Source organism: Hippocampus guttulatus, chromosome 2, assembly GCF_054856545.1.
Source record: "Hippocampus guttulatus isolate MCC_2025c chromosome 2, RoL_Hgut_1.0, whole genome shotgun sequence".
Classification (NCBI taxonomy): Eukaryota; Metazoa; Chordata; class Actinopteri; order Syngnathiformes; family Syngnathidae; genus Hippocampus; species Hippocampus guttulatus.
The window spans coordinates 14545254-14571318 of NC_141262.1; the positions used below are offsets into that span (position 1 = coordinate 14545254).

Here is a 26065-nt window from a genome sequence, read left to right on the forward strand (position 1 = left end):
CCTTCGCTGTCTGAGGCTCAGGCGTGACACTTGGCTGCACACTGACGCAGAAGAGGAAGTGAGTGCGGGCTGATACGAATGTGAGAAAGAGATGACGACACATTTTAGCAACAGCAGGAGGGATGTATACTCGTGACCTGAACGGCTCGGGGGAACCAAAGGCCCAAATCACATCGCCATATGGTGTGTATGTGTGTGTGGGGGGGGTTTCAGGCTCTGACTTTAAAAATGCTTCGGTGAAACCTGTATAAACAGCACACAAATTACGGCCAAGACAAGCAGTAAAGTTGCTTAATCACTCACTGCCTAATCACTTGCATGAGCAATTACGCACTTCTCTCATGCTCTCAACCCACACAATGACACTGGCGTGCACCACACATTACATTTCTAGACTCATTCCTTCATTTCCACCCAAGTTTAATCTATCAGGGCAGTTGTTCTACTGTAGTTTTACACACAACACGCACACGCACATATTTTAATGTAACAACAAGTTGTTACATTAAAATATTTGCAAAGGGTAGGTATTTTTGTTGCTACATTAAAATATTTTGCAGATATATCTTCAGTTACTGTCAATCTTTACATCATACGAAACTACAGTATGCCAATTAAGACAACTACACATCAGCAAATATGGTCATGCTGTACCGACCAAATGGTAGCACCAGTGCAAAACCTCGAGCCCGAACTGAATCGCTATTAAATTGGGGTGAGGAATATTGTGGTGTATCATTTAATCGATAATTTAACCCGACCCTTGTATGATCAACGCCATCGGTCCTCGAATCAGTGATTAAAGCGCACACATGGGCATTTTTTGTTGTTGTTGTTTTTCTCCGTTTTCATGACAAAATGAATTTAGAGAACAAAAGTACTTGTGGTACTTGTCATGCCAACATAGCCTAAAAATAAAGCCAACATTGATTAAAGGTGGGCTTGTAAGGATGCACATGACTGGTCTGAACTTCTTCGTATTAATAAGGCAGTGTCAGGCCTTTCTTTAGGGCCACCCACAAAATACAGTATCTCTCTTCCGTAATGGAACGTGCACGTCCAAATTCCACACCGTTTCAATATTACCGTCCATTCCCAGAAGTGTGTTATCTAAAGATGTCAAAGCTAGAGCAACTATCTACAAAGATTACATAATGAGTCCAACGTGTCTGTGGACCTGGTCCACAATACACAGGGAGGTGGCTTTCACACAAGTAACACACGTTTTTTTTAATAGACACAGTCAACATGAACTCAAACATCTTATAGTAATAGGATAAAGTCAAGTCAATATGGGAGTTGCAGTGAATGCAAATCCAACATAACCGCATCCGGCATGTTATCAGACAAGTCTGTTTACAAACGGAGGGGCCTTTAGCATGGTTGCAGTTACCATATGGTCAGTCCTATCTGGTCATCATTTGCTGCCTATGGCCTGATCATTTTACCAACAGCTACCAGTTTTGCTCCACTTTGTTTATTTGTGCTAGTCAAGAAGACAATTTAGGTTCATCATTCAACGTAGCAAACATTTTGTTAAGAGCAGAGACAATTTGTCAACATCAAAGACCAGAGTGTTCATTGAAACGAGCAGGCGATTTTGATCAAAGACGATTTAGTTTTCCACAAGTATAACGAAAAATTTTCAAACACTTACCACAATTTAGTCACCACTCGACTTTACATAACACTAACATTATATAGTCTTCACACAAACACAATGTAGTCGTCAATTAATTAAAATACTTGAAAGCATTTCAAAAATTAGAGGCTTAAGACAATTTTGCCTCCATTTTATAGCCTGGTCAGAAACTACCAGTAATGCAAAGGTTTATGTGAATAATGACACTTTAATGTCTTCATTTGAAAAACTTTTTGTATCATCAAACACAATTCAGTTTTTCACAAAAACAATCTCATCATCAATTAAACAAACAAAAGTACATTTCATTAAAACGCAACGTTTATGTATTCGCCATTGAAACATTCTTTTTTTATTTTTTTATTCCTCTTTCCATATCATCTTTAAAACACACGAGCCAGTGGCTTTGACAAGCAATTTAACTGACTCAGGCATACGAAGGAAGGCATGCACTGGTATTTATGCCACAAGCACTGCGCCCTAACACAGCAGGCATCCGCTGCTTCCCTTTTGAGACAGTAATCAACCAACTACAGGCTGGACATGCGGTCAAAAGACATGCGGTGACGGTCATTCGCAAAGCAGAAGAGAAGGGGAAGTACATTAAAGATGGTAATACCTAAAACACGCAACTAATAAAGCTGCAAAAACTAAAATAATCTAAGTTGATTACTAAGATTGATAGTTTAAGAAATGTTTTTTTTGTTTTTTTAAAAGGAGGACAGTGCAGCGTGCTATTGCAGCACAAGTCGACATGGACCACAGAGCGCTTGATGGCCGCTTCAAAATAGTGTCTCAAAACAAAAGTGGCCCCACCACACAAGCTGAGTCCATCATTCACCTATGCGAGTTTTAATAAACGAATGCTTCTCAATGATAATAGTCATTTTCTTATTGGAACTTTCAACTTAAAGCATGTTTCCTGTAAAAGACATTGAGTCCGTTGAATTTACAGAATACACGCACATCATTGACACCGGTTCAGGATGGTACCACCTCTGCCTTAATTTGACTCAGGAAAAACCCTGATAAACATCAAACAGAATTTCATCTTCAACGAAATGACCTTAATTTTTTGGGATGAACACCAAAGACAATCCAAATCATTTTTCATACCTTCCCCTTGAACATCATCGCTGGAGGACATCATGTTGGCAGTGCGTCTCACGGCCTCTTGGGTGCTAAAAACTATGCGTCAGCGATTGCAGCATGGACGTCGCTTGACTGCGAGGAAGAAGACAAACGTATTTAACATCAACAAACAATACGTCGGCGAGCTCTTTGCTGACCACCTTGGCATTAAATAAGGACTAAATACACAATTGTACCCAATGCTTTGGCTTGGGGCTAGATAGTGGCAGCTTCAAAAGAACCTGCTTCATAGCAAATGAAATTGCATGCAAGCACGCATCCCAATTAAATACATCTAGGATGCCTTGTTTTGCAAATTGCCAACATCTTAAGTGGATTTGTGACTTGAACTCCTGTTAAAAAGTATTCAACCTGGGTGTACACTGTACTTTTATTTTAACGAGAAAAAGAAAATCACTCTTTACCTAGCGTTGCGATTCGGGCTGAGTCGAACAAATATTTAATCAGTCTCTCATTCACTCTCCCCCTCATATACAGGGCGCATCAACCTGTGACATCTTGACACTGATGCGAGGGTGTGTGAAAAGTTTTTTCTCTAACTTTCCGAACAACAAATTATCATAGGCCACGAGAATACAAAGTTTGGGGCTGGGAGAGTGCGCACGTATGGTCGTCGCGAAGACGGAACAAAAAGAAAAGGTGCAGCGAGGAAACAGTTTGTGTTGCAGGAACACACATGCAGCTTGTGTCGGAGCCGCACGACAGAGTGACCGACTGGCTGACGGATGGTCCGAAAATATGCAAATCTCCAGTTATGACTGTCCAAAGCCAGACAGAGATCAGGAAATACCGGCAAATCCCCACTTTGTCCGGAGTGTTCCGAAACATTTGTAAACAATGAAAAACACACCCGAGGATGTGTGAATGACAGGACAAAACGCTGAACAATACCGACCGTTTGCAAAACACTCAGCTATGTGAAGACAAGGTGTGAAAATCAGCCAAGTCAGTCAAAATAAGATAAAAATAAAAAACTATAGAGAAAATAAAATCCAATAGAATAAAATAAGAATACGAATAAAAAATGGATACATTAATACATAAGGGTTTAGAATTATGTTCAGCTGAGATGTATTTTTCTGCTGTCTTGCTTGCTAACATGAACCAAATCGGCAGGACAGTGTTGATTATTCAGAGTTTTCCACATGAATGGTCGGCCTTGCTCAAATAGCAAAAGCAAATACTTAAACAGGATAGAGAAGTAAATATGTAATTGGAAACAAGGAGCAAAACATTGTTGATGTTTTTCTGTTTTATTTCTCAAAGTAATGAATGTGTAGTTCTCCCCGGGCCTGCGTGGGTTTTCTCCGGGTACTCCGGTTCCCTCCCACATTCCAAAAACATGCTTGGCAGGTCGATTGAACACTCTAAATCATAGGTGTAAACTCAGGTGCTGGAGGGCCGCAGACCTGCATGTTTTCCAAGTCTCCCTGTTCCAACACACCTGATTCAAATGATCAGATCATCAGCAAGCTCTGCGGAAGCCTGACATCGAAGCTGTTCATTTGAATCAGCTGTGTTGCAACAGGGAGACTTGGAAAACATGCAGGACAGCGGCCCTCCAGGACCTGAGTTTGACACCTATGCTCTAAATTGTCCCTAGGTGTGAGTGTGGGTGTGGATGGTTGTTTGTCTCTGTGTGCCCTGCGATTGGCTGGCGACTGATTTAGGGTGTCCCCTGCCTACTGCCCAGAGACAGCTGGGATAGGCTCCAGCACCCCCCGCGATCCGAGTGAGGATAAAGCGGTTCGGAATGAATGAATGAATGTGTACTAGGAGGCTTGACACTCTCTCTTTTCTTCACTTAGCCACACATGCACCTGTGATATGTTGAAACTGACGCTGGTGGGCGGTAAGAAGGTGTATAGGCGCATTTGTCTGACTTTCTGAACGACTCATTATTATCAAGATGGGCAACATGTTATTAATCTTTATTTAATAAAAATAAATAAATAAAAACGACTTTTTTCCTGTGACTTCACATGAAAACTGTGTGCAGAGTTGGGATCGCGCGTGCCATGTGCTCGTGCTGTTGCCAAGTCATCCGGGAGGAGGAACAAAAAGAAAAGAGGCATCATGCGAACAGTTTGTGGGCAAGCAGCAGGGACACAAGTGCAGTTCGTGGCGGAGTTGCAACACGGACTGACGATGACGGTCGGGTGGCCCAGCCACTGGCGAATGAGGCACCGGCAAAATTCACTGACACGCCCACCTCTGGTTATCTGGAGGTAAAGAGCCAACCTTTAAAGGCCTCTTTCGCCTGTGCTCTTCGATGAGGTGTAGTAATGATGTTTGCAAAAATAAGTGAGCAAAAAGCACCCGGGGAATGGTTAGAACCAACAGTTTTTCAAGGATCCATGCCGTCTCTCATGAATACAGAAGAACATCAGTCTGTGATGTCAGTGACGACATAAATCTTCAGTTACGACTGTCAACAGCCGAATGCAGATTCGGAGATGTGTGCAAATCCCCACCTGGGGTGTCAAACGGCTTAAAGCACAGCTCTGGAACAACAGCGTAATGTTCATGTCAAACGCTTGCTGCAACCAACACAGTGCTCAGGGTGGTGTGCACCTACTATTGTGATGTTTTTCTGATCGAGAGAAGCCAAAATAAAATAGAAAATCACAATTACATTTGGATTAACTGTCCAGCCCTACTTGACCCACCTCTAGCTTTTTCCATATTCTGATTTAAAACTCTTCTTCTCCCTCTCATCACTCTGACTCCCAAACGCCACACACACTATTACTGTACGCAGTTACCTGTATAACTTTCTCACAAGTTACATCACTATTAGGAGTTAGTTAGTGAGTTACTTTCGGAAAAAATCATTATTTACCGTCCGGCGCGGTCCCTATCCCCTGCGAATACCAGGGCTGCACTTGCAAGTAGAGCCACAGTTGCAGTAAGTCAAACACACAATACATCCAACACAGTATGTACAGTTACCATTTCACTTTATAAAAAAACAATTGAATTATTTATTTAATCGATTATCACATTTTTGCGCAATACAGTGGCCATTTCGTTACTAGAAACATGTCATTTAAAAAAATGTCCTGGGACAAATTATTTGTATTTCAATTCATTTCAGTGCAATTAAATTCCTATATCGGGTGAAATATAAACAACATTTGGAAGGATAATGTGAACTTTTTTAAAATCACCGTTTATGTGTACATTTTCTCATCCCTGACTGCAGATCCAGTGCTAACTTGGCAAAAGGAATACTTTTGCAGCCTGGGGCCGTTTACTCATGACAAACAACTTACTTGTCATCATTGTTTGTTTTAATTTAATTTTTAATACTAGCCCAGCCCAACCCAACTCACAACCACAACAGAGACATGTTAAGAACCGAGATTATGCCGTCATTTAAACTATAGTTGAGCGATTTCAAAAAAAATAATCTAGTTGAGATTCCCCCCTTGCATATTGCAATTTAATAGGTGACAATTTTTTGAAGGTCCTCTTCCCATGTTTTCAAACAAACAAACACATTCATCTGTATTACAATAAATAACTAAATTGTAGCAAAACACAGAGCAGATTACAGGACAACAAACAAATGTGTGGCTTTATCCTCTTCAACTTTTCATGTTTCATGAAAAAAATGATCCGTGAACAAGTGGACTGTGACTGCATTGCTTACGTATTAAGATAAGATAAGAAAACCTTTATTAGTCTTGCAATGGAGAAATTCACGATTCACAGCAGCAAAGTTATGAAAGGAAGAAGTAGAACAACAAAATATAGGAGCTGCTGGAAAGGCAGCCACTCACGCGGCGCCATTTTGAAGTCAAAATAACAAAAATAACACAACACAACACATAGGACACAGACAGTCGTGCAATCTTCACCACTTTTCTGCATACACTTTGTCTGAAGCAGTTATAGATGAAAGAGGAGAGGATCAAAGTGTCCTTTCACCAGTGGATCAGAGACGCTGAAAATGTGCACACGTCTGCTCCAAGCTAAGTTTTGAAAGCAAACGCGAAGCTATAGCGTCCATTGACGAAAAAGAGATTGGCTCACATCTCCTGTCCCATGTAAATCCACTTCAATTCCAAGCCGCGACTCCAAGTTCCACATCCGCAACGGCGCTCCGCACTAACGCTCCTTTCTTCTCATCGTCGGCTCCTCAAGCCTTACATCCATCCAGCCGCAGACCGTTCAACAGCACCGATCTCTCCGCTGAACAAAGCGGGGCTGTGAAAAATGCTGCCCATAACAGGCGCAAGACACAAGCGCCCCGGGACTGTCCAGCAACGACAGTCAAATGGCGTTTGACTGTCCTCAGGAGTCAAAAAAATTTTTTTAACTTATCTGTCTCTCTTATCTCAAATGTAAAGCCTTCCAACAAGCCAAAATGAAGCAGAGAGGTTACAAGTTGTTTCATTTGTTTTGTGTTCCTGAGTTAATATTGCTGACCAATTTGCATTTATTCTGTATCAATTTTATTAAATGTTCTTTCTTATCTTATTCAGCATCACACAACAGCCGCTTAAAACATGTTTATAGTTCAGACAGGGACTTGAACTTGTATGAATTTCAGACAAATTGATGCACTGTAATATTTTGTTAGAGACGAAAAAACAATGTTAAGATTTTTTTGGGGTTCTAAATTGTCTACGTCTCCCCTCCCCCTTTTCTTGAACGATAACTAGGACATAATGTAATGCAGAAATGCACTGACGACAACGTTCTCGACAAAAGATACTATCAGTCACGGGGGCACTAAATGTTTGCTTCTCCCGAGGGTGAGGGCTCTTCTGTGACCAGGCCAGGAATACTCGACCGGCCAGCTCAAATTTGAGTGCTTTGCCCTGGAGGTGGCTACATGGACCCGATACAGACTCTGCCACCGAACCGTGACTACCATTAGCCACGAATAACATAATGCCCGACGCAGAGGTTCTAAAAATAGGATTGGTGACGAAGTCTTACGTGTAAGCGACAAGTAACCGCGCGAATTACGCCCATGACAGCCCTAAAATAATGAAACAACAACAAAACAAAAAAAAGAAATCACCATTGCTAGCCGACGTTAGCCATCCTTTTGACGTCAACACGGAGCGTCACAGAATATATCTTTGTTTTATTACCTCGGTAAAAGAAGACGTCGTCTCTGTCGTCCCTGGGTGCCTCTGCGGTGTGCGCTAACGTATCCGAAGAGCTGTGCTCATGTTGTCGTCGTGTGTGGTTACGAATCCGAGTGAGTTAACTGTCTGTCCCTGCTCGGATGCCACTGAAAGTCGGCCAGAACACAGCCGCGAGGTCACGTGACATGAACACGGAAGTAGCCATCGGTGCGCGTGATTCTGTTGTTGCCATAGAAACTGACTTTCGACTGCCTTCGTATTGACGCGGTAGAATGTGACAAATAAAAACTGACTTATGAATTTACTTAAAGGTTGTTGTTTTTTTCTTTTTTATACATGCGCTTTTACTGAGATATACGTTGGACTCAAATTGCAGTTGCAATAGTAAGTCTGCAGATAGCAGCATCCATCTAGCACAGTGGTTCTTAACCTTGTGAGAGGTACCGAACCCAACCAGTTAATATGCACATTTACCGAACCCTTCATGAATGAAAATATATATATATATATTTATTTATTTTATTTTTACAAATTCCAGATATAAAAAAACAGAAAAAAAGGTAAATAAAATTTCAAGAGATAAGTACAGTATACTTTTTTTTTAATCATACAACGTACTGTCACGACAGTCATACGTTGACTACAAAGCGAACTAAATTTCCCACAGCACTCATTATTTTAATTTTAGAGCAGTATAACTCGGCAATTGCCCATTTAAAAAACAAAGCAATTACTTTTGGGGCCAAAATGCTGTTTTTCTTACAAGTATCTGAAAAGGATTGCTTTCTCCTTCCTGAAATGGACATTCATATCAAGATTTACATTGAGGCATATTCTCCCGTTTGCGTTCAGAGGGATCCTCCGGCCAGGACTGTCTGTTTTTCACAAACAAGATCAATTTGTTGTTGTTGTTTTTTCAATAAAATGATATTAACCTGTATTTTCAATGTTATCAATTTGTTTTGGTGAAATTAGTAAATGACTAACTAATTTCAAAATGCTCCTTTCTAGTCAGAAATATAGCCGCGCCTCCCTACTCTTTGCCATGTCTTGGTCAGAGTTGGGAAGGAATTGGACAAAATGTGTCCATTCAAAAGCATGCCCATCCATCACTAATAATTTCCCAAAACGGCGATCAAATGGTGTGTTTGCGAACGCGAATGGTTGTTCTTCTATGCGTGACTTGCGGTTGGCTGGCAGCCAGTTCAGGGTGTACCCCGCCTACTGCCCGAAGACGGTTCAGATAAACTCTAGCATGCCTGCGACCCTCCTGAGGATAAGCAAATTTGAAAATGGATGAAACTGCAAATGAAGACAAAGAAAAAAAAATCTGCGTCTTTATTTGGGCATTTTAGATACATTAAAAAAGACCCAATGCAATACTCCTCTTACAAAGAACCAACACATAGTACTCACAAAATTCCATTTGTAACCGACAATAAATCAAATATAGTGTTGTAACAGGAGAATTAGGCTGCTCTGTCTCATTTACATTTCGGAACATGCACAGTTCTGTGAATATTACAAAGGGCACGGGGTGGGGGTGTTAATAATAACCTACGGTTTATGTTTAATTCTAAAGATATACCTTGAATTCTGCATCGAATGGTGTGGAGATGTCATGAATGATTTGATGTTTATTGAGGAGAATCCTTTCATGGTCTGAAATGACCACTGAAAGAATCATGCTTTTTATATCAGCAACTTCCCCGCAACATTGTGGGCTTATATCGTGATAATATCATATTGTGACATTTGGATATTGTTACATCCCACAATTGTGAAAAAAGATGGCGCGGTTCATGGAGTAAATGGCAATCAGCATATAAAAAAGCTACTAAAGTTTGACTTGAGCCAAAAAAAAAAAAAACAGACTCAAGGGAGCAGAGTGAAGTAAAGCTCCACTAAAATCTTGCTAGCAGTCTGAAAACTGCAAATTACCCCTTGAGATCCAAATTTTTGGTGTATTGTTGAAGTAGCTATTCCTACCAGACTCTGCAATTTGACAGACTGTCATTTTTGTCCTTGCTATGTTGATAGTTTTATATCTGTAAATAAATTATTTGGCCAGCCATCAAACACCCTTCCTCAGTCGTGTTTGAGATTGTGAGTTGTCACATAAGCAAAAATATGACCATCAAGGTCACTGTCTATTTGACATATCTAATTGAACAAAATGTCAATTTTCTCCACTTTTTGGTTGAAAACCAATGTTTTTGGGGAAACCAAGCCATGTTCTACTGCAGATTGTAAAAAGCTAGAAACTAACATTTAGCCAAGTGAGAAGACAAAGTCTATTGTTTCTTTCAGTAAGACGGTCACTTACGTTGTCATAGAACATATTATGCGGTCTTGAAAAATCAGTCCTAATGCTAAGAAATGACCGGAAATATGGGGAACTCTGCTTTGAAAACGGCTGCCAGTGAACAATTTGCAAGTTGGGGTGCTCTTAAATCAAGGTACCATGTAAAAAAAAATCCACAATGTATTGGGGAACACTGGACTGTCTGCTAATTTTGGAATGGGACAAGACAATGACATGAGCTCATGTCCATAGGGATGATGGTCCACAGTCATGTCGAGGTGATGAGTAATCACCAGTTCCAAGTTATGTGTGTTAAAAATATCAATGACTCCCTTCACTGTACCTGGGGAGTTGTGAGAGAAAAATGCTTTTAGGACTGCTTGACCTTGTTCTTTTCCTGGTCATTGACATGCTGCTGATGTTGCGGCTGCTGCTCCTCCCTGCTCTCCTCCCTCTCTGGCCGCTCATCGCTCTGCCGGGCAATGAGCAACCGGCAGGTGAGCAAGATGCCGAAGACCAGAGCATGGGCATAACGCTTGAGAGGGTCGCCGACAAGCTGGTGGAAGAACAGCACGGCTAGCATGACCAGCAGGAGCATGAAGTTGGCCACGTCTTTGGGCCGGCCCGGAACCAAGGTCAAGACCACACCGCAGGACACCTCCAGGGAGCCGATGATCTTGCGGAGCAGCACAGAGGTCACGCCGATCTTTTTCAGGCCTGGTAAAGCTTTGGCATAGCTCTTGTATGCCCGTTTCTAGAGGAAAGCACATCGGATAAATTAAAGCAACCTTTTTTTTTTTGTCAATTTGTTTCATTCATTCATTCATTCATTTTCCGAGCCACTTTATCCTCACAAGGGTCGCGGGGGGAGCTGGAGCCTATCCCAGCCGTCTTCGGACAGTAGGCGGGGGACACCCCGAACCGGTTGCCAGCCAATCGCAGGGCACACAGAGACGAACAACCATCCACGCTCACATTCACACCTAGGGACAATTTAGAGTGTTCAATAAGCCCGCCATGCATGTTTTTGGAATGTGGGAGGAAACCGGAGTACCCGGAGAAAACCCACACAGGCCCAGGGAGAACATCCAAACTCCACACGGGATCGAACCCACAACCTCTGCACTGTGAGGTCAACGCGCTAACCACTGGACCACCGGGCTGCCCAATTTGTTTCAGAGAAATCAATAAAAAAAATAACGACTTGAAAAACAGCCCTTAGAAAAGAGCAATATGGCCATGCTCCCTTCCCCTGCCCTCTGTCACGTTTGCAAGGTGGTGGCAGACCCCCAAAAAGCAGGCAGGAGGGAGGAGCAGGGTGAACTTGACGAATTATATTTAATAAAACGGAGAAAACTGAATCCAAAACAAACAAAGTGCTAACAACCAAAACTAATCCAAAGTAGCAAAACAAAACCATGACTGCAGCAAAAAAAAACTAACAGGAACAGAACCATGACAGCAACAAACATGACAGCAGCAAAGGAACAGCAAACAAACGAACATGACAGTAGCAAGAGCAAACAATGACACGACAACAAGTGGTCGGGCTGGGAGTCCTTTTAAAGCACTAATTACCTAATGACCAACAGGTGTGCAGCTGCAGGCGGAGCCCTACAGTGCCACCTGTTGGTCCCAAACCGAATCATGACACCCTCCATGTTTTGGTGGGAGTCACGACAGGGACTGGTTAATATTTATCCATTCAAAATCATTGCATAATACATCGGTCCATCCATCCATCAGTTTTCTGATCCACTTATTCTCACAAGGGCCACGGTGCGTGCCAGAGCCTATCCCAGCTGTCTTTGGGCACTAGGCGGGGTACACCTCTGACCTGGTTGCCAGCCAATCGCAGGGCACTCATAGAAAAACAACCATTCCCGCTCACAACCACACCTTGGAACAATTTAGAGTGTTCCATTAACCTGCCATGCGTGTTTTTGGAACGTTAGAGGAAACCATAATTTCTGGAGAAACCCCATGCACGCATGGAAAGAACAGGCAAACTTCACACAGGAAGGCCGAAGCCAGAATCTACACCTCTGCACTCTGAGGCAGACGCACTAGCCAGTTGACTACCGGGCCGCCCTTGTTTTAAATATGGAAAGTATATACAGTAAATATTCCCATCCCCGGAATTCTATGGAAAGGAATATCCTTCACCCGGAATAAAAACCTATGCATTAACATTTTGACTACGATATTACGTGTTACCGGAAGTTGCGTAAGCGGAAATTCCACTACCCGTAACCCGGATGGAGGTGTAATGCCGCGGGAGCTTAAATACACGCAACGCCCACCCGATGCGACGGAAAAGACTGACGCTGAAACAAGTTTTCACTTCGCGTTTTTCGATCATCAGATTCTAAACGACGACGTGTAAGTGAGTTTTTATTGCCGTGCGTTTTACTGTAATTGTGAATGATTTTAACTTTATTCACTTACGTCCTGGAGAACGCGGCACTATCTTAAAAGCAGCACCCACTCGACATGACCGAAGAAACGTGTTCGCTTCGCCGTTGTCATTCATCAGATTCGAAACGAAGACGTGTAAGCGACTTTTTATTGGCGTGCGTTTTACTGTAATTGCGAAAGATTTTAACTTTATTCACTTACGTCGTGTAGATCATCGCATCGAAACGTAGAAGAACTGTAACGACTGGAGCGGAGCGAGTGAAATGCATCCGTTTGAGCGGGCTGGACACAAAGTTAAAAAGATCCAGCAGACACTTGGAGTCGGAAAGACGCAAATCTACGAAACTTTAAAAAACAAGGCATCGATTCAACTCCTGATGACAAGCCACCATCCAGCAAGGAAGCAATGCAAATGGCAACAAAAATCCTTCAGTATGCACAAGAATTACCAGACATCAGTGATCAACGGGACAGTTACTTGCAACTAGCAAGAAAACTGTATGACACGCAGGCAAACATTATTATTTTACTGTTGTGATTTTTTTGGGATACACCTGTATTGCAGTTTTTGTTATATTAACAGTTTTTGGACAGTATATTTTTGTATTTTATTGATTGTGTTGTTACACGTGCATTTTGTCAACATACTTGCAGGTTCATAAAGGACATGTACCATGCTCATTTCCCAAATGAGGAATTTCTGTTATCAGGACAAATTGGACAGCGCAAACACGAGTCCGTACTAGAGAATATTTACTGTATTGTTTACATATTATAAACATGCTGGTACCTTTGATGTTTCTCGCTTACAATAACATCAATGATCAGACAGATAACAACATGTACAGTGGCTCTTCGCATACAGCTTACTCCCTCCCGCATGTACATACATAAACGTAATTGGTCTGTTGTCAACTGCGTGTAGTTGAACACCTTCACCAACAGAGAGGGCTAATATACTGTGGAACAGCCGTCAAATCCTGGTTCAAATGTATCCATCCATTTTCTGTTCCGCTTTATCCACACAAGGGTCGCGGGGGGTGCTGGAGCCTATCCCAGCCGTCTTCAGGCAGTGGGCGGGGGACACCCTGAACCGGTTGCCAGTCATTCGCAGGGCACACAGAGACGAACAATCATCCGCGCTCACACTCACACCTGGGGACAATTTAGAGTGTCCAATCAGCCTGCCATGCATGTTTTTGGAATGTGGGAGGAAACCGGAGTACCCGGAGAAAACCCACGCAGGCCCGGGGAGAACATGCAAACTCCACACAGGGAGGCCGGAGCTGGAATTGAACCTGTGCGCGCTGTCGACGCGCTGACCACTGGACCACCGGGCCGCCCTGGTTCAAATTTAGCTGTATGCAAACATTACATCCACATACACAAACACGAAAATTCCTTGGGGAGCGGCAAATAATACTTCACGGTTTTTGGTACCAATTCACCATGAAAAACGACGGATTACTCAATTTTTTTAATTACTTGTGATATAAAAATGTTTTATTTGAGATTTTCTAAAATTACTTCACACTTGAACTTTAAAAAGCAACTGTATGCAGGGCAGTCAGAAAAGTGTGTTATGCCAAGGTCTTACCTTTATGAAAAATGTTTTGATATTTCATTATATATATTTCATTAGCAGCTGCAGCGGTGTTGCACTTTTTTCCTGACAATATGTTCAAACTCGCTGTTTGAGCACATGAATATTTCTAGTTGAAGAGGGGTGAAAAATGCATCGCTCTTCTTCGCCGTTGCCATGGTGACTCATCGAATCGGGGATCCATTGACATTGGCTTTTGAAAGTTGTGGTGTACGCAGTTAACTCAGGAGAAGACAATCCGAGTTGATTAAACACATTCAAATCCGCTGTTCTGGAACTGCAAACTCAAGAGTTGCTTATGTCAGAGCAGATCAATTCGGATATCAGCATTAGACACAGAGTTTGTTGAACACTCTTTGTTAAACAAGCCCCATGATGTGGACTTGGGTTTGCCAGTTCGTCTGGTGCGGCCTCCTTGCGTGTGTTCTCATTTTATATTTGTGTGTTTGATTATTTGTCCTGTTCAATAAACAACTGAAAGTGCATTGATGAATGTGGCTCACATTGACCACATGTGAGGGAATAACGGCACCTTTTTCACCTCACTCAAGTGGCGCATGTTAAGCTTATTACTTCAATTTTAACTTGCAAAACAATGAAAAACTAATGTCTCATAAGACAAGAAAATAGGGCACTCTTAAGCCAAGGTACCACCAATATACCTGATTTATAGCAACAAATTTTGAGGTCACGGGAAAGCATTTTGTTCTTGTATCCGTTTTGGAGCCAATTTTTTCTTCTCATTGTCATGCCAGATAAACCTGATTACAACCAGGTCAAAGTCCATTTATGAACACAAAATCAGCTCAAAGTTATTTATCTGCTTAGTCCAAATATAACACTTGATGCTGCAGTTAATTTCAAATGATTAATATTCGTGAGGCTATTTGAACACACGTACGGCCTAGTTTATCCGCTGATGTATGTGTTGGTAGTCATCCATCCTGGCGTTTATGCAATTTTCCAGCGAGGATGTTTAAAGGATAAGGTCTATTTGAACTATAAAATGAGATAATGGTGGCGTGAAAGAGAACGTTAAGCGGTTATTTTGCGGTGAGTTGAATATTTAGGTCATCCATCCTGCACAGAACAATGCCCCCCCCCCCTTCTCCTTCACTCACCATCTCGCTATACGCGTCTTTGCTGAGCCTCGGCGTCAGCTTAATGGTCCCCATGAAGACGAAGAACAAGCCGAGGGCGAAGGAGAGGGCTACGATGGTGATGGTCCTCGGTGAGGGCATTTTTGCACAACGAGCAGTCAAGTTGGGGTTTGCGATGAATGAGAGTCGGTGCACCGGATGCTGCAGCTGGGTGCCTTGCTAAATAATGATCACGCACCGACAACCTGCTCGTCTTCCGCGGGAGCGCCCACAGCCGCGGAAAAGGACTGCGGTCAGGCCAGCCTCAACACGCAAAATTGATGCCAAACCAGCCGCCACAGCGATTGTCACACTGTGAATTACGGTAAACCGCCGCTAGTGAGCGATGGTGTCCACCTTCAAAATAAAAGCTTCACAAATAATGGATGCTCACTGGTTTCGATTTAAAATGTTATAAATTAACTTCTCTGCTGTCATGACACTGTGAGAATGCAGTTGTCTCACTTACACCAAAAATGTTACTACGTTGACAAAGAAAGCGAAGTAACTGTTAACTTTGCATCAATGACTAAAATTACACTTTCCATTTGAATTTCAGTATTTCAGTATTTCTGTACGTATGTATGTATTTATTTATTGGGGGAGGGGGCTAAACTGCTTGACCATGAGCAAGCGTCTACAAATAAAAGTAAACAATATTTTGACATTTCTCCTTGCAATGGTGAAAGTGCCCTATCTCTCTCGCTGGGTCAAGTGCTTCTCCCGGCCCACCAGGCTGCTCTTATAGCCTGCAGTGGATGTGAGGATTTTTTTAAATACAATAAAAGAGCCAAAAAATACCTAAATACATATATATTTTTAAAACCACTCAGAACTTGTACGCTTATGTGTCGCCCCCCGCCGACACCAAGAATGCCATTATTGTACTGCGATGGGATGCCTGAGAGCGGTAATGAGTGAACCCAGAACCCGCTGGAAACACAGACGCACATTACATTATCCTGCGGTTGATTTTTATTTATTTATTTATTTGTTTATTTTTGCAACATTTTCCACAAGACCTCATGTCATGTCACACTCACACTGGATCTCAGCAAGTGAGGTGCTGACAACAGATGTGTCTCAAACCAGAGATGGGCATTCTGTCCATGGACGGACGCCCATTTTTGGGATGGAGGACAAGATTTTTTTTGGGTCATTTTGTTGTCATTTTATTCAAAAACGGAACATTATAAATACATTTGGCCATACATACAGGTTGGATTTTTATTTTTAATTAAACAGTATACCTCCACTACCTGCTGGAATCTCCATTTTGAAAGACTCACGGATCCAGTGAGAAATTGAGGGTTTTTTGGGGGAGGGGGGGGGGGGGTGTTGCTCATTTTCCCTGATCTTGACGCTCCTTAAGAGCCAATATGGCTTTTCGGTAAAGATCTAGGAGGATAAAAAGATATTTATTATGAAACCCAACAATTAATCTGCATGTGGTGGGGGAGTGGGTAATTCTCACCAAATGTGGCGGAGAGGTCAACGGGTTGAGCGGAAGCTCCAGATGTTCCTTCGATGTTGATTTTGTTCCTCCTTTTAACTTTCGCACCTTTCTTCGTTTTCCTCTTTTGCCTATTGGCTGCACAGACAAATTATTACATTGCATCCTTTGTTTATTACAAGGGGTTACGTTCCAAGTCTCACCTCAGTTGCAAACAAATATTTATCTCTTAGACATATTATATATAAAGCTTTATGAATAATATCAATCCACTAGGAATGTCAGGTGCAGGGATTATTTTTGTCCATTTAGGGTCACCATCCTCACGTTCTAATCTCAGTGTGATATGGCGACAGACGACTCAATAATTGTGATTCTTGATTCACAAATTCACCTAATTCAAATTCTGAAAACTTTATTTGCCCCAAGGTTTTATTTCTGCGGAACTTGTCCCCCTTTTCATTGAAACACTCACTTTTTTGAGGTTTTTGTGCACTTCCAGAAATGGCCTTAGATGCCACAAGATAGCGTCAAAACCCGGTCGAATAAAAAATACAAATATAATCCTGGCCTTACCTCTGAGGGGTTTCTCGTCATTGAGTGTTGATTCAGGCGCATTCGGTGTCTCCTCTTTCACTTTGCCCTTCTGTTTGTGTCTTCCCTTACTGGTGGGGATGAGTGTGCCACTGGGTTTCTCTTGATGGCCGGCGTTCTCAGTCTCCCCTTTACTTGTCTCATCTTCCTCCTTCTCGCTCACCACTTCTTCATTTTGTTTGTCTTTGTTGGCCTTGATCGGCATTTTTTTCCTCCTGGTGGATTCCTTGGGCTTCTTTTGTAGTGTCTCCTCCTGCCAATAACAGTTCATCTTGTCAATAATCCATGTATGCCAAAGGTGGATTTGAAGCATTCTGGTCCAAAATCTATTCACCTTTTGCATGATGTTTTGGATGGGTTGCAACTTTCCTTCCACATTCGTCATTTTCCTTTCCTTGTTCTTTGGCCTGTGAACCTGGCGGAGGTCTGACTTGCTGGTTCTTGTGCTGTGGTTCCGTGTGAGGATGGATAATATGAAGTCAAATTAAGGTTTCACTTAATTGCCACATTATACATCGGATGTGAACATTTTGGATTCATCCGTTGATTTTCTGCTGTGCTTCTCCTCATGCAGGTAGCCTATCCCAGCTCCTGGCATATACAGTACTGTGGACTGGTCGCCAGTCAATCTTAGTGCACTGCTGCATTGTGATGTTGCTCAGTGTGGTCTAAGGAATGCTCAGTTTGCGTGAATGCTCAGATGCATGGAAAATTAGAAACATTGGAAGGAAAGACTAGCACCCTGACAGGCATCAATCAAAACCCAACCTTGTTTTGTGTATTTTTTATTCGGCTCTCATCAGAATGTGGATGTATTCATCATGTACAGTAGTGGCACTGAGTGTGACTCACCGTTCGCTCTTGTTTCCTTTTCTCGCCTTCGCTGCCTTCCCATTCGTCTCTCTGGGCTCGAGAGGCCTCTTGCTGTCCTGGGCCACGCGGGTGCACAGCCCCGGGTAATCCAGACAGACCGCTCGCAGTAGCCAGCGAAGGCCTCGTAACGCCTTCCTGTCCGACCAGCGCCGTAGGTCCATTAAGGCTGAACAAGGCTCCTTGCGGTGAAAGGGTGTCATAGTCCCTTTAATGTTAGGTTGATGTGAGAAGGTCGTGGTCAGGGTTCATGTTACTGTGGGACTTACGATATGGCACACGGAGCGACTCTGATTGACTAGCTTCTCCAAGGAGAGCATTTCGATCAGCTCACTTCCCAGCAGGGCATTCATTTTGTCTTGTTTGTTTGCCAAGCTGTAAAGATGAACAGCAATGCACAGACTGAGTCTCAGAGTTCAGTTGTTAAATCACACATCCCGAAAAAAAAAAGATCCAATTTTTTTTTTACATGGACTTTTTCATCAGAGCAGTGGAAATGTGGTTAGCATGTCTGCCTCACAGTTCTTGGCCATTTGCAGCATTTTGTTTTGCAGTTATTTTGTGTGATTTTTAGTTTGCATGTGTGTTGTTTGTTTGCAGCAAGACTGTATTTGCAGCGTTCGGCCGTTTGCAGCGCCTTTGCCCCTGTTGGCCACCACAGATAAAGCCCTACTTAGCTCATGTTCTAGAAACCGCTTGGAGGAGGTTCTGGGGGACAGCGCCATTTTTACCACTCGACCACGAAAAAGTGTAATGGACAAGTAGTCACATAGAATGGAATCAGGGTGGTTTGGGGGAGAACCCCAAAAATGGAAAAGGGGCTGTCCTGAGACTGACTAGTGACCAGTCCAGGGAGTAGCTCACCTAACACCCAAAGTTAGATAACCTTGACCCTACCTACAACTCGAATGAGGATATGTGAAGCTGCATTTTAATGATTTGTTCAGTGTCCTTGAATGCCGAGAAAAGGCACCGCTGAATAAATATATTGTCATTATCGTTGCGTTTCACCTGTGAGTTAGCAGCCTGTTAAAACAGCTCTCCTTAATTTGTAGTCTTCAAACCTTTTTTTTTTTTTTTTATCATATACTGTAGTGTTCATTGAGTATCTTGTAAAGCCATTGTGGACTGTTTTCAGTGTTTTTGGGCATGTCGTTTTTTGGTAGAGAGAACAGCATGAGTGGTTCTTGTGTGTGCCTTGACAAGCAGCATGTTTCATGAAGGAAAATATTACTGCTATTAACCTTTCAGTTGTTTACTTGCTACAACGGTGAGGAGCTACAAATGGAGGAGACGAGAGCCGGTGATAAAATGAAGTCAAGAGTGGACTACACAGGACAGGAGAACTGAACAACTCATTCCGTACGTGTGTTACTCACCACCTGATGAACTACCCGCTAAAAAGCTATGCACTCCTGATAATGAATCATCATGCAAGTATAGTGGTATGCCACAACAGAGTAGTGTTGGCAAAGATATGCTATGTAAAGAGAAAGGAATATAATTACACCAGGATGGGTTTTCCTGCTACTCTGGGCTCCTTGAGCAGGTCAGCCAGGACCTCCTTGACTTCCTTTATCCTTGGCCGGTCGCTGGAGTCCACCACGAAGATGATGCCGTGTGCCTCCCCGTAATACTCCCTCCAGGCCCCTTGTGACTCTACTGAGCCCCCCACATCCAGCAGGGTGACCAGGTAGTTCTCCACCCTCAGCTCACTCCTCACGCAGCCTTGGGTCGGGCCTCCTTCCACAGCGTGGGGGACTGCCGGGGATAGAAGAACCACATAACAGGAAAACTATCCAAAAAGAAAAGTGAAACCAGAGTATTTTTACATACATTTAATAATTAGTTTAATCATTAAAAATGTGGTTTCCATTTCAGACCTGTTCTGTTCACTTTGAAGAGAGCATGAAAAATATCCATCCATCCATCCATTTTCCGAACCGCTTGATCCTCACTAGGGTCACGGGGGGTGCTGGAGCCTATCCCAGCCATAGGCGGGGGACACCCTGAATCAGTTGCCAGCCAATCGCAGGGCACACAGAGACGAACAACCCTCCACGCCCACACTCACACCTAGGGACAATTAAGAGCGTCCAATCAGCCCGACATGCATGTTTTTGGAATGTGGGAGGAAACCGGAGCACCCGGAGAAAACGCACGCAGGCCCGGGGAGAACATGCAAACTCCACACAGGGAGGCCGGAGCTGGAATCGAACCCGGTACCTCTGCACTGTGAAGCCGACGTGCTAACCACTGGACTACCGGGCCGCCAGCATGAAAAATAGTTTGCAAAAAAAGAAGCAAGGACAGAAATGAAACTAAAAGGGACAATGGGACTCGATTAGAAGAAAAGCAATGAAGGAAGGAATCGAGAAAGGGATCGTAGATGGAAAGAAAGAAATAAAGACAGCAAGATGGACAAGGGCACACATGTGTGCCTCGTAGTTCTAAATTCTGGGTTAGAATCCCAGGTCGGGAGGCAAGAAAGAAAGTAATGATCAAGAAAGGACAAGAAGGTAGGCTTAATATAAAAAGTCTACACACCCCTTTTCAAATGCCAGGTGTTTGTGAGATAAAAAAAAGTGCGACCAAGATAAACAATTTCAGAACCTTTTTTCATCATTAACATGATCTGTAACCTGAATTTGAAAAAAAATTAATATTTTTCAAAGGGGAAGTATGAATAAACAAGTGTGCACACCCTCTGATACCTGGTCTGCTTAACAGAGTTTCCCAATCACATTCAAACTTTTGTTAGATGAGAGTCAGAACACATGGGGCAGCAAAGATAAAACATTTAAAGTGCCTTTGATTCACCCCAAATAAAGTTCGGCTGTTATCGTAGGCTCTGTCAGAAGTCTGGAGGTTGTGCTAACTCTGACTGCACTTTTGAACGGTTCATATTTTCCACCACCTTTTCTAAACCCGAGTTCAAAATATACAACCCGTGTTCCCACACTTTTTTGGAAGATTTTGTTCTTGTACAATAAAACCAACTTTTTGGCCATAATTTGTTCAGGTATACTTGGCGCAAAATACAGCAATTATCATCACCAAAATAATATACCGTAATAACCATTGTAAACCATGGTGGTAACTGCGTCATGCTTTTTGGGTCTGATTTTCCTCATTTGGAATTCGGGCATTAGAAATTATTATTTCTCTTGATTTACTGTATTGAGGAACAATGCAAACTGTAATATTGTATAATATATTTTGGACTTTATTGCATATCACCATAAAAATACATAATCAATGCTTCATATACAGTACAGTTGAGTTAACAAGCTGGCCACAGCTATTACATGTGGAAATACAGTATTTATTAGGAAAAGCAAACATTGATGTAGAAATAATATTTAGTGCAAAGAATTCATTGATGGGTACCTCTTAACATGCCCCGGATGGAGGACGTCTTTCCTGCTTTGTCAAGACCCACCACAAGAACAGTCACTCGCCTATGAAATAAATCAAACATTTACGATTAAAATCAAATCTGTTCGCAAAGTTAAGATGGCACTAAATGTATGGCATGATTCATTAAGCTACACGAAAGGAACAATATACAGAGGTGACTTGAGAGTTCGAGGAACTCAAAACATACCTATCTCAGATAATCTTTTCTATTGTCATGAATGCAAATGTCATTCATCCATTCTAGCCTTCCTTCAAAAAAAAAAATACAAAATTTGTTATATATTTGATGGAGGTAAAAATAACACCCCATAGTACTCTATTTTATACAAACACGCAATAATTATATGAATGAATAAAAGGAATTAAAGAGGTTGGGGGTTTTTTTTTCTCACACTGCATCAATTGAATGTGTGGCTCTTTCTGCTTTGCCTGCCTTGGCCACTTGGGGGCAATGTAAGACAGACAGATGGATATACTGTTCATTATGACGTGTCAACTCTTCTCAGCGCATCAGAATGAGACTAATATTAGTCATTCTTTTCAGAAGATAAAGAATATAATAACTGTACTGTTTGTGTTCGGCCCGCTGCTTAATGGGTTATTGTACATAACCAGCACACACAACATAGATGCTAATTAGCGTTACCATTAAGCTAGTAGACTGAAGGTGAAGCAATGTGGTTATTTTAAATACGGTGCAATTCCCTTTGTTTAATGTTTAGTTTGACAGTAAATTTTAAAATGAGAGTGGAAACAGACAGATTAAATACCGTTTTTTTAAAAAGAATTCTTCACTATTTGCTAAATTGCTGCTTATTTTAAGTTATAACTCAGCAATTAAGTTGAGTTTAGCTGCCATCAAGTTGACTCACTTATATCGCAAGGCACCACCGTACCGTATGAGAAACACTGCTCGGTATGAGGTGATTAACATCAACTGCAGCATCAGTCAAACACAAGCCTTCTTCTAGCATCTGGTAGACATGCTTGACAAGATCACCTTATTGGCTCCTGGATTTTGGAGAACCAGGTGCAGCAGTTGCTCATCAGGTTGAACATGTTGTCTTGAGGTGAGCAAGGCGTGCACAGTGGCCACCATTTTCTCTGCAAGCGGTACCTGGCAACACAAGGGGACATCATTAGTACGACACAACACCGAATGAAATCTTCTCATACGATCAGCTGAACTATACATTTCATTTGTGGATGCTTTTCAGTTGAGTTGATGAAAGATAATCCTGGATGATAATAATAATAATAATAATAATAATGCATTTTATTTAAAAGTGCCTTTCATAGGATGACTTCCTTCTCCAGCTCTAAATTTGGCTTTCCTTTGCCTAAATACAAGTTCAGTTACCCATGGATTTCAGTATATTTGAACATCATGGGGAAACCAAATTTATCTTAATACTTATGGAAATACATCAAGTTTTATACAATATTAAAATTTATTGAGATGCACCTTAGTATCAGAAAAAAGATAATGAATCACATCTCAACAAAACACTTAAATAAATATGTACAGGTATTCATGCCTCATCAGCGCCTATTGGACTTGAGCACTACTGTAAGATTAAATCTCTCAATGAAATTAAATCTCAGTGAAATGAAACTAACACTTTTTTTCATCAGTTTTGATATTCAGGCATTTTTAGCACATACTTATTTTTTTAATCAAATGAAAAATACAACAAATATTTTTCCCCCCTTTAAATGATAATCAGGGGCGGCCCGGTAGTCCAGTGGTTAGCACGTCGACTTCACAGTGCAGAGGTACCGGGTTCGATTCCAGCTCCGACCTCCCTGTGTGGAGTTTGCATGTTCTCCCCGGGCCTGCGTGGGTTTTCTCCGGGTACTCCGGTTTCCTCCCACATTCCAAAAACATGCATGGCAGGCTGATTGAACTCTCTAGCGTTGTCCCTAGGTGTGAATGTGAGCGTGGATGGTTGTTTGTCTCTGTGTGCCCTACGATTGGCTGGCAACCGATTCAGGGTGTCCCCCGCCTACTGCCCGAAGACAGCTGGGATAGGCTCCAGCATCCCCCGCGACCCTAGTGAGGATTAAGCGGTTCGGAAAATGGATGGATGGATAAATGATAATCAAAATGGATGCCAAGCTTTGATCAAATTACATGATATAGGTGAAAAAGCTTGGTCATTTAGCACCACTGACTGAAACTTCCTCAAAGTGCTGCATACGCACGAGACACTGCCCTATTTTGGGGACGTGTGGTCAATGTGGTGTGTACTGCACAGCAGGTGTCTGAGGTCAGCAGACGACATCAATAACAAAATGCACACACACGAACTGGCAGGTCTTTCACTCCAGTGCATCTGTTGTGTCTTTGTGTAATCTGCTAAAGCCAGTTTAGAATGGTCTGCTTTTCCTGTCTTGTTAACAAGTTGACCCAAATTTCCTTTCACACAAGGTCACCACATTACGCCAGTTTCAGCCCATCACATCATTTTATGTGGCCCGCCAAGGCAAATCATGTCGTCCCTGTCTACTTCACGTTTCTTGCAAAAATATTGCAAAAAATTGCTAATTGTCTACACTCTGAATAACGTTGATGGAAAGCATTTTTTACAGTCTCCTTTTAAAAGAGAGGAATAGTTGGACACACATTTTTTACTTGCTTCTGATTTCAGAGGTAGCTATCCATGCATTTGTTGTGTATACTGCAAGTAGTAATATGAGGTGATAATACATTTATATAGCAAGGGGTCAACAGTCATAACGGCAAAATAATTATGATGTGGCCCATGACAAAAATTTGGTTTGACACGCCGGATTTAGAGCTACAATATTTACTTCAGGCTTGGTATTTCTTAGTTTAATTTTTAGTTCTAGCAACATACTTATCTGCAAGGTTTTCCCAGTGGCTACCTCTAGAGTTTTAGTGCAATCGTGGTTATCAGTCTAGACATCCAGCAAATCTATTAATAGAGTATTTCGTGAACAGTAACAATAATTTTCTGTATTCATTCCTGTATTTAAATTAAAAACAACAAAAAAGGAGTTAGTCTACTGAAGGTAATTAAATGTCTGGTTGGTCTTCTGCAGAAAACTACATAATCATGTATGATTTACATATTGAGTAGGGTATTAAAATTGACAAAACAGATGCATGGCCTTAGTAATAACAAACCATGCTGCTATTGATAAATAAACATACAATAGTGGACTCCAACCTAAGATTAGCGAATGATTGTTGCATACAGTTGCAAAGATGTACAAGGTAATAAATGAATGATACGTACAGAAGTCGGTCTATGTCCATGCAATTGTTTCCACCCGCCAATGCACTAACATCTTGTACCCACCTGCTACAACACTTAATCAGGCTCACGCTAAGCCTCCGCTCACCCCATGTGGGAGTTGCAGTCCCTGTGTTTTGTTCTCGCAGCCAATCGCAGGGACACCGCGTGAGCCCTTAGCTTGGCCTATTGGATGACTCTTCTTTAACGGGACTAAAGTAACTTAATGGGGATCTCCATGAGGTTAGTTTATTCCACAGAGGGCTAAATAGATCTCATGGTGTGACTTGTGATGTTTGAAAGTGGCACGATGTTGCGTTTGGACACATTTAGGCTGGGTGGAAAATGGCATCATCTTGACAACAAAGATGCCCGTGTGGCACCTTTCGTTGTACATGTGAATCTTTCTAAATATATGGAAATAAATATTACAGTCATACAGACAAATAAGACACCATATTCTCAGTGAAATTCAATAATATTACTTGCTGTTGTTGCAAAGGATAAAGAATATATTCTCATTTGAGTATTGTGACATTGTCTGTCTACACATGTTGCTCCACCATTTGTGGTCAAATATGTGTTGCTTAAAGGGTAATACCCCTGCAACTATCAATGCCAATGGTTAGCACGCCAATGCCATTTCCCAATCAATGTTAGCATTAAGCTAATGCATGTAGGTCTTTTAGTTTTATGTTTGGGTTGACAGTAAATGCCAACTGGGATTGGCAGTAAACAATGAAGGCTGTTTTTTAAGCAGTTGTTCACGATATGACTGACTGCTGCTTGTTGTGAAATGAGTTGTGTTGAGTTCACTGCCACCATGTTGTATCTCAAGTTTGCACTTGCATGTATCTCAAAAGTCTCATAAATCGATAGATTTATTTTTTTTAATTCTCTATCATCTGGATAAACTACAAAATGAACCAAAACAGTATGTGCTTAGTCATTTGGAACACAGGGTCAACAGAGTAACCAGAATCTTAGAAACTCCTACCAGTATGATGCATAATAATAATGACTTTAAAAACATACAAAAAACAAAGTCAGGGATTGGCTGCCATGCAATTGTTAGAACAAACGAAGCCTCCGATAAACCTACAC

At 41.9% G+C, this 26065-nt stretch overlaps 3 protein-coding genes across 7 annotated transcripts in view; all 3 read right to left on the minus strand.

Annotated features, from left to right (window-relative positions):
* slc36a1 (solute carrier family 36 member 1) overlaps positions 1–8058 on the minus strand; it is a 32640-nt gene extending 24582 nt beyond the window's left edge. For all 4 annotated transcript variants that reach the window (XM_086138044.1, XM_086138062.1, XM_086138053.1 and 1 more), the window contains exons 1-2: positions 7903–8058; positions 2759–2866 (exon numbers count right to left, since the gene is read on the minus strand). In XM_086138044.1, coding sequence (XP_085994170.1) covers positions 2759–2792 — 34 coding nt within the window. In that variant the 5' untranslated portion in view covers positions 2793–2866; positions 7903–8058. The remainder of the gene's footprint in view (positions 1–2758; positions 2867–7902) is intronic.
* Positions 8059–9223: 1165 nt separating this feature from the next.
* On the minus strand, positions 9224–15672 carry tmem35a (transmembrane protein 35A). Its single transcript, XM_086138097.1, has 2 exons — positions 15347–15672; positions 9224–10958 (listed from the first exon to the last, which is right to left on the minus strand). The coding sequence occupies exons 1-2, from the start codon at positions 15464–15466 to the stop codon at positions 10575–10577; spliced, it is 504 nt and encodes a 167-aa protein (XP_085994223.1). The 5' UTR covers positions 15467–15672; the 3' UTR covers positions 9224–10574.
* A 660-nt stretch (positions 15673–16332) lies between these two features.
* Positions 16333–25058, minus strand: arl13a (ADP-ribosylation factor-like 13A). 2 transcript variants are annotated; one of them, XM_086138075.1, is made up of 10 exons: positions 24965–25058; positions 22702–22818; positions 21672–21742; positions 19790–20042; positions 18551–18656; positions 18264–18463; positions 17746–17857; positions 17394–17664; positions 16839–16955; positions 16333–16762 (listed from the first exon to the last, which is right to left on the minus strand). In XM_086138075.1, exons 1-10 carry the CDS (start codon positions 24982–24984, stop codon positions 16707–16709), a joined length of 1323 nt encoding a protein of 440 aa, XP_085994201.1. In that variant the 5' UTR covers positions 24985–25058; the 3' UTR covers positions 16333–16706. The 2 variants fall into 2 exon arrangements, with proteins under 2 accessions (XP_085994201.1, XP_085994210.1); XM_086138084.1 differs by lacking the exon at positions 24965–25058 and adding an exon at positions 20165–20357 and having other exon boundaries at positions 22702–22776.
* Between the last annotated feature and the right edge of the window lie 1007 nt (positions 25059–26065).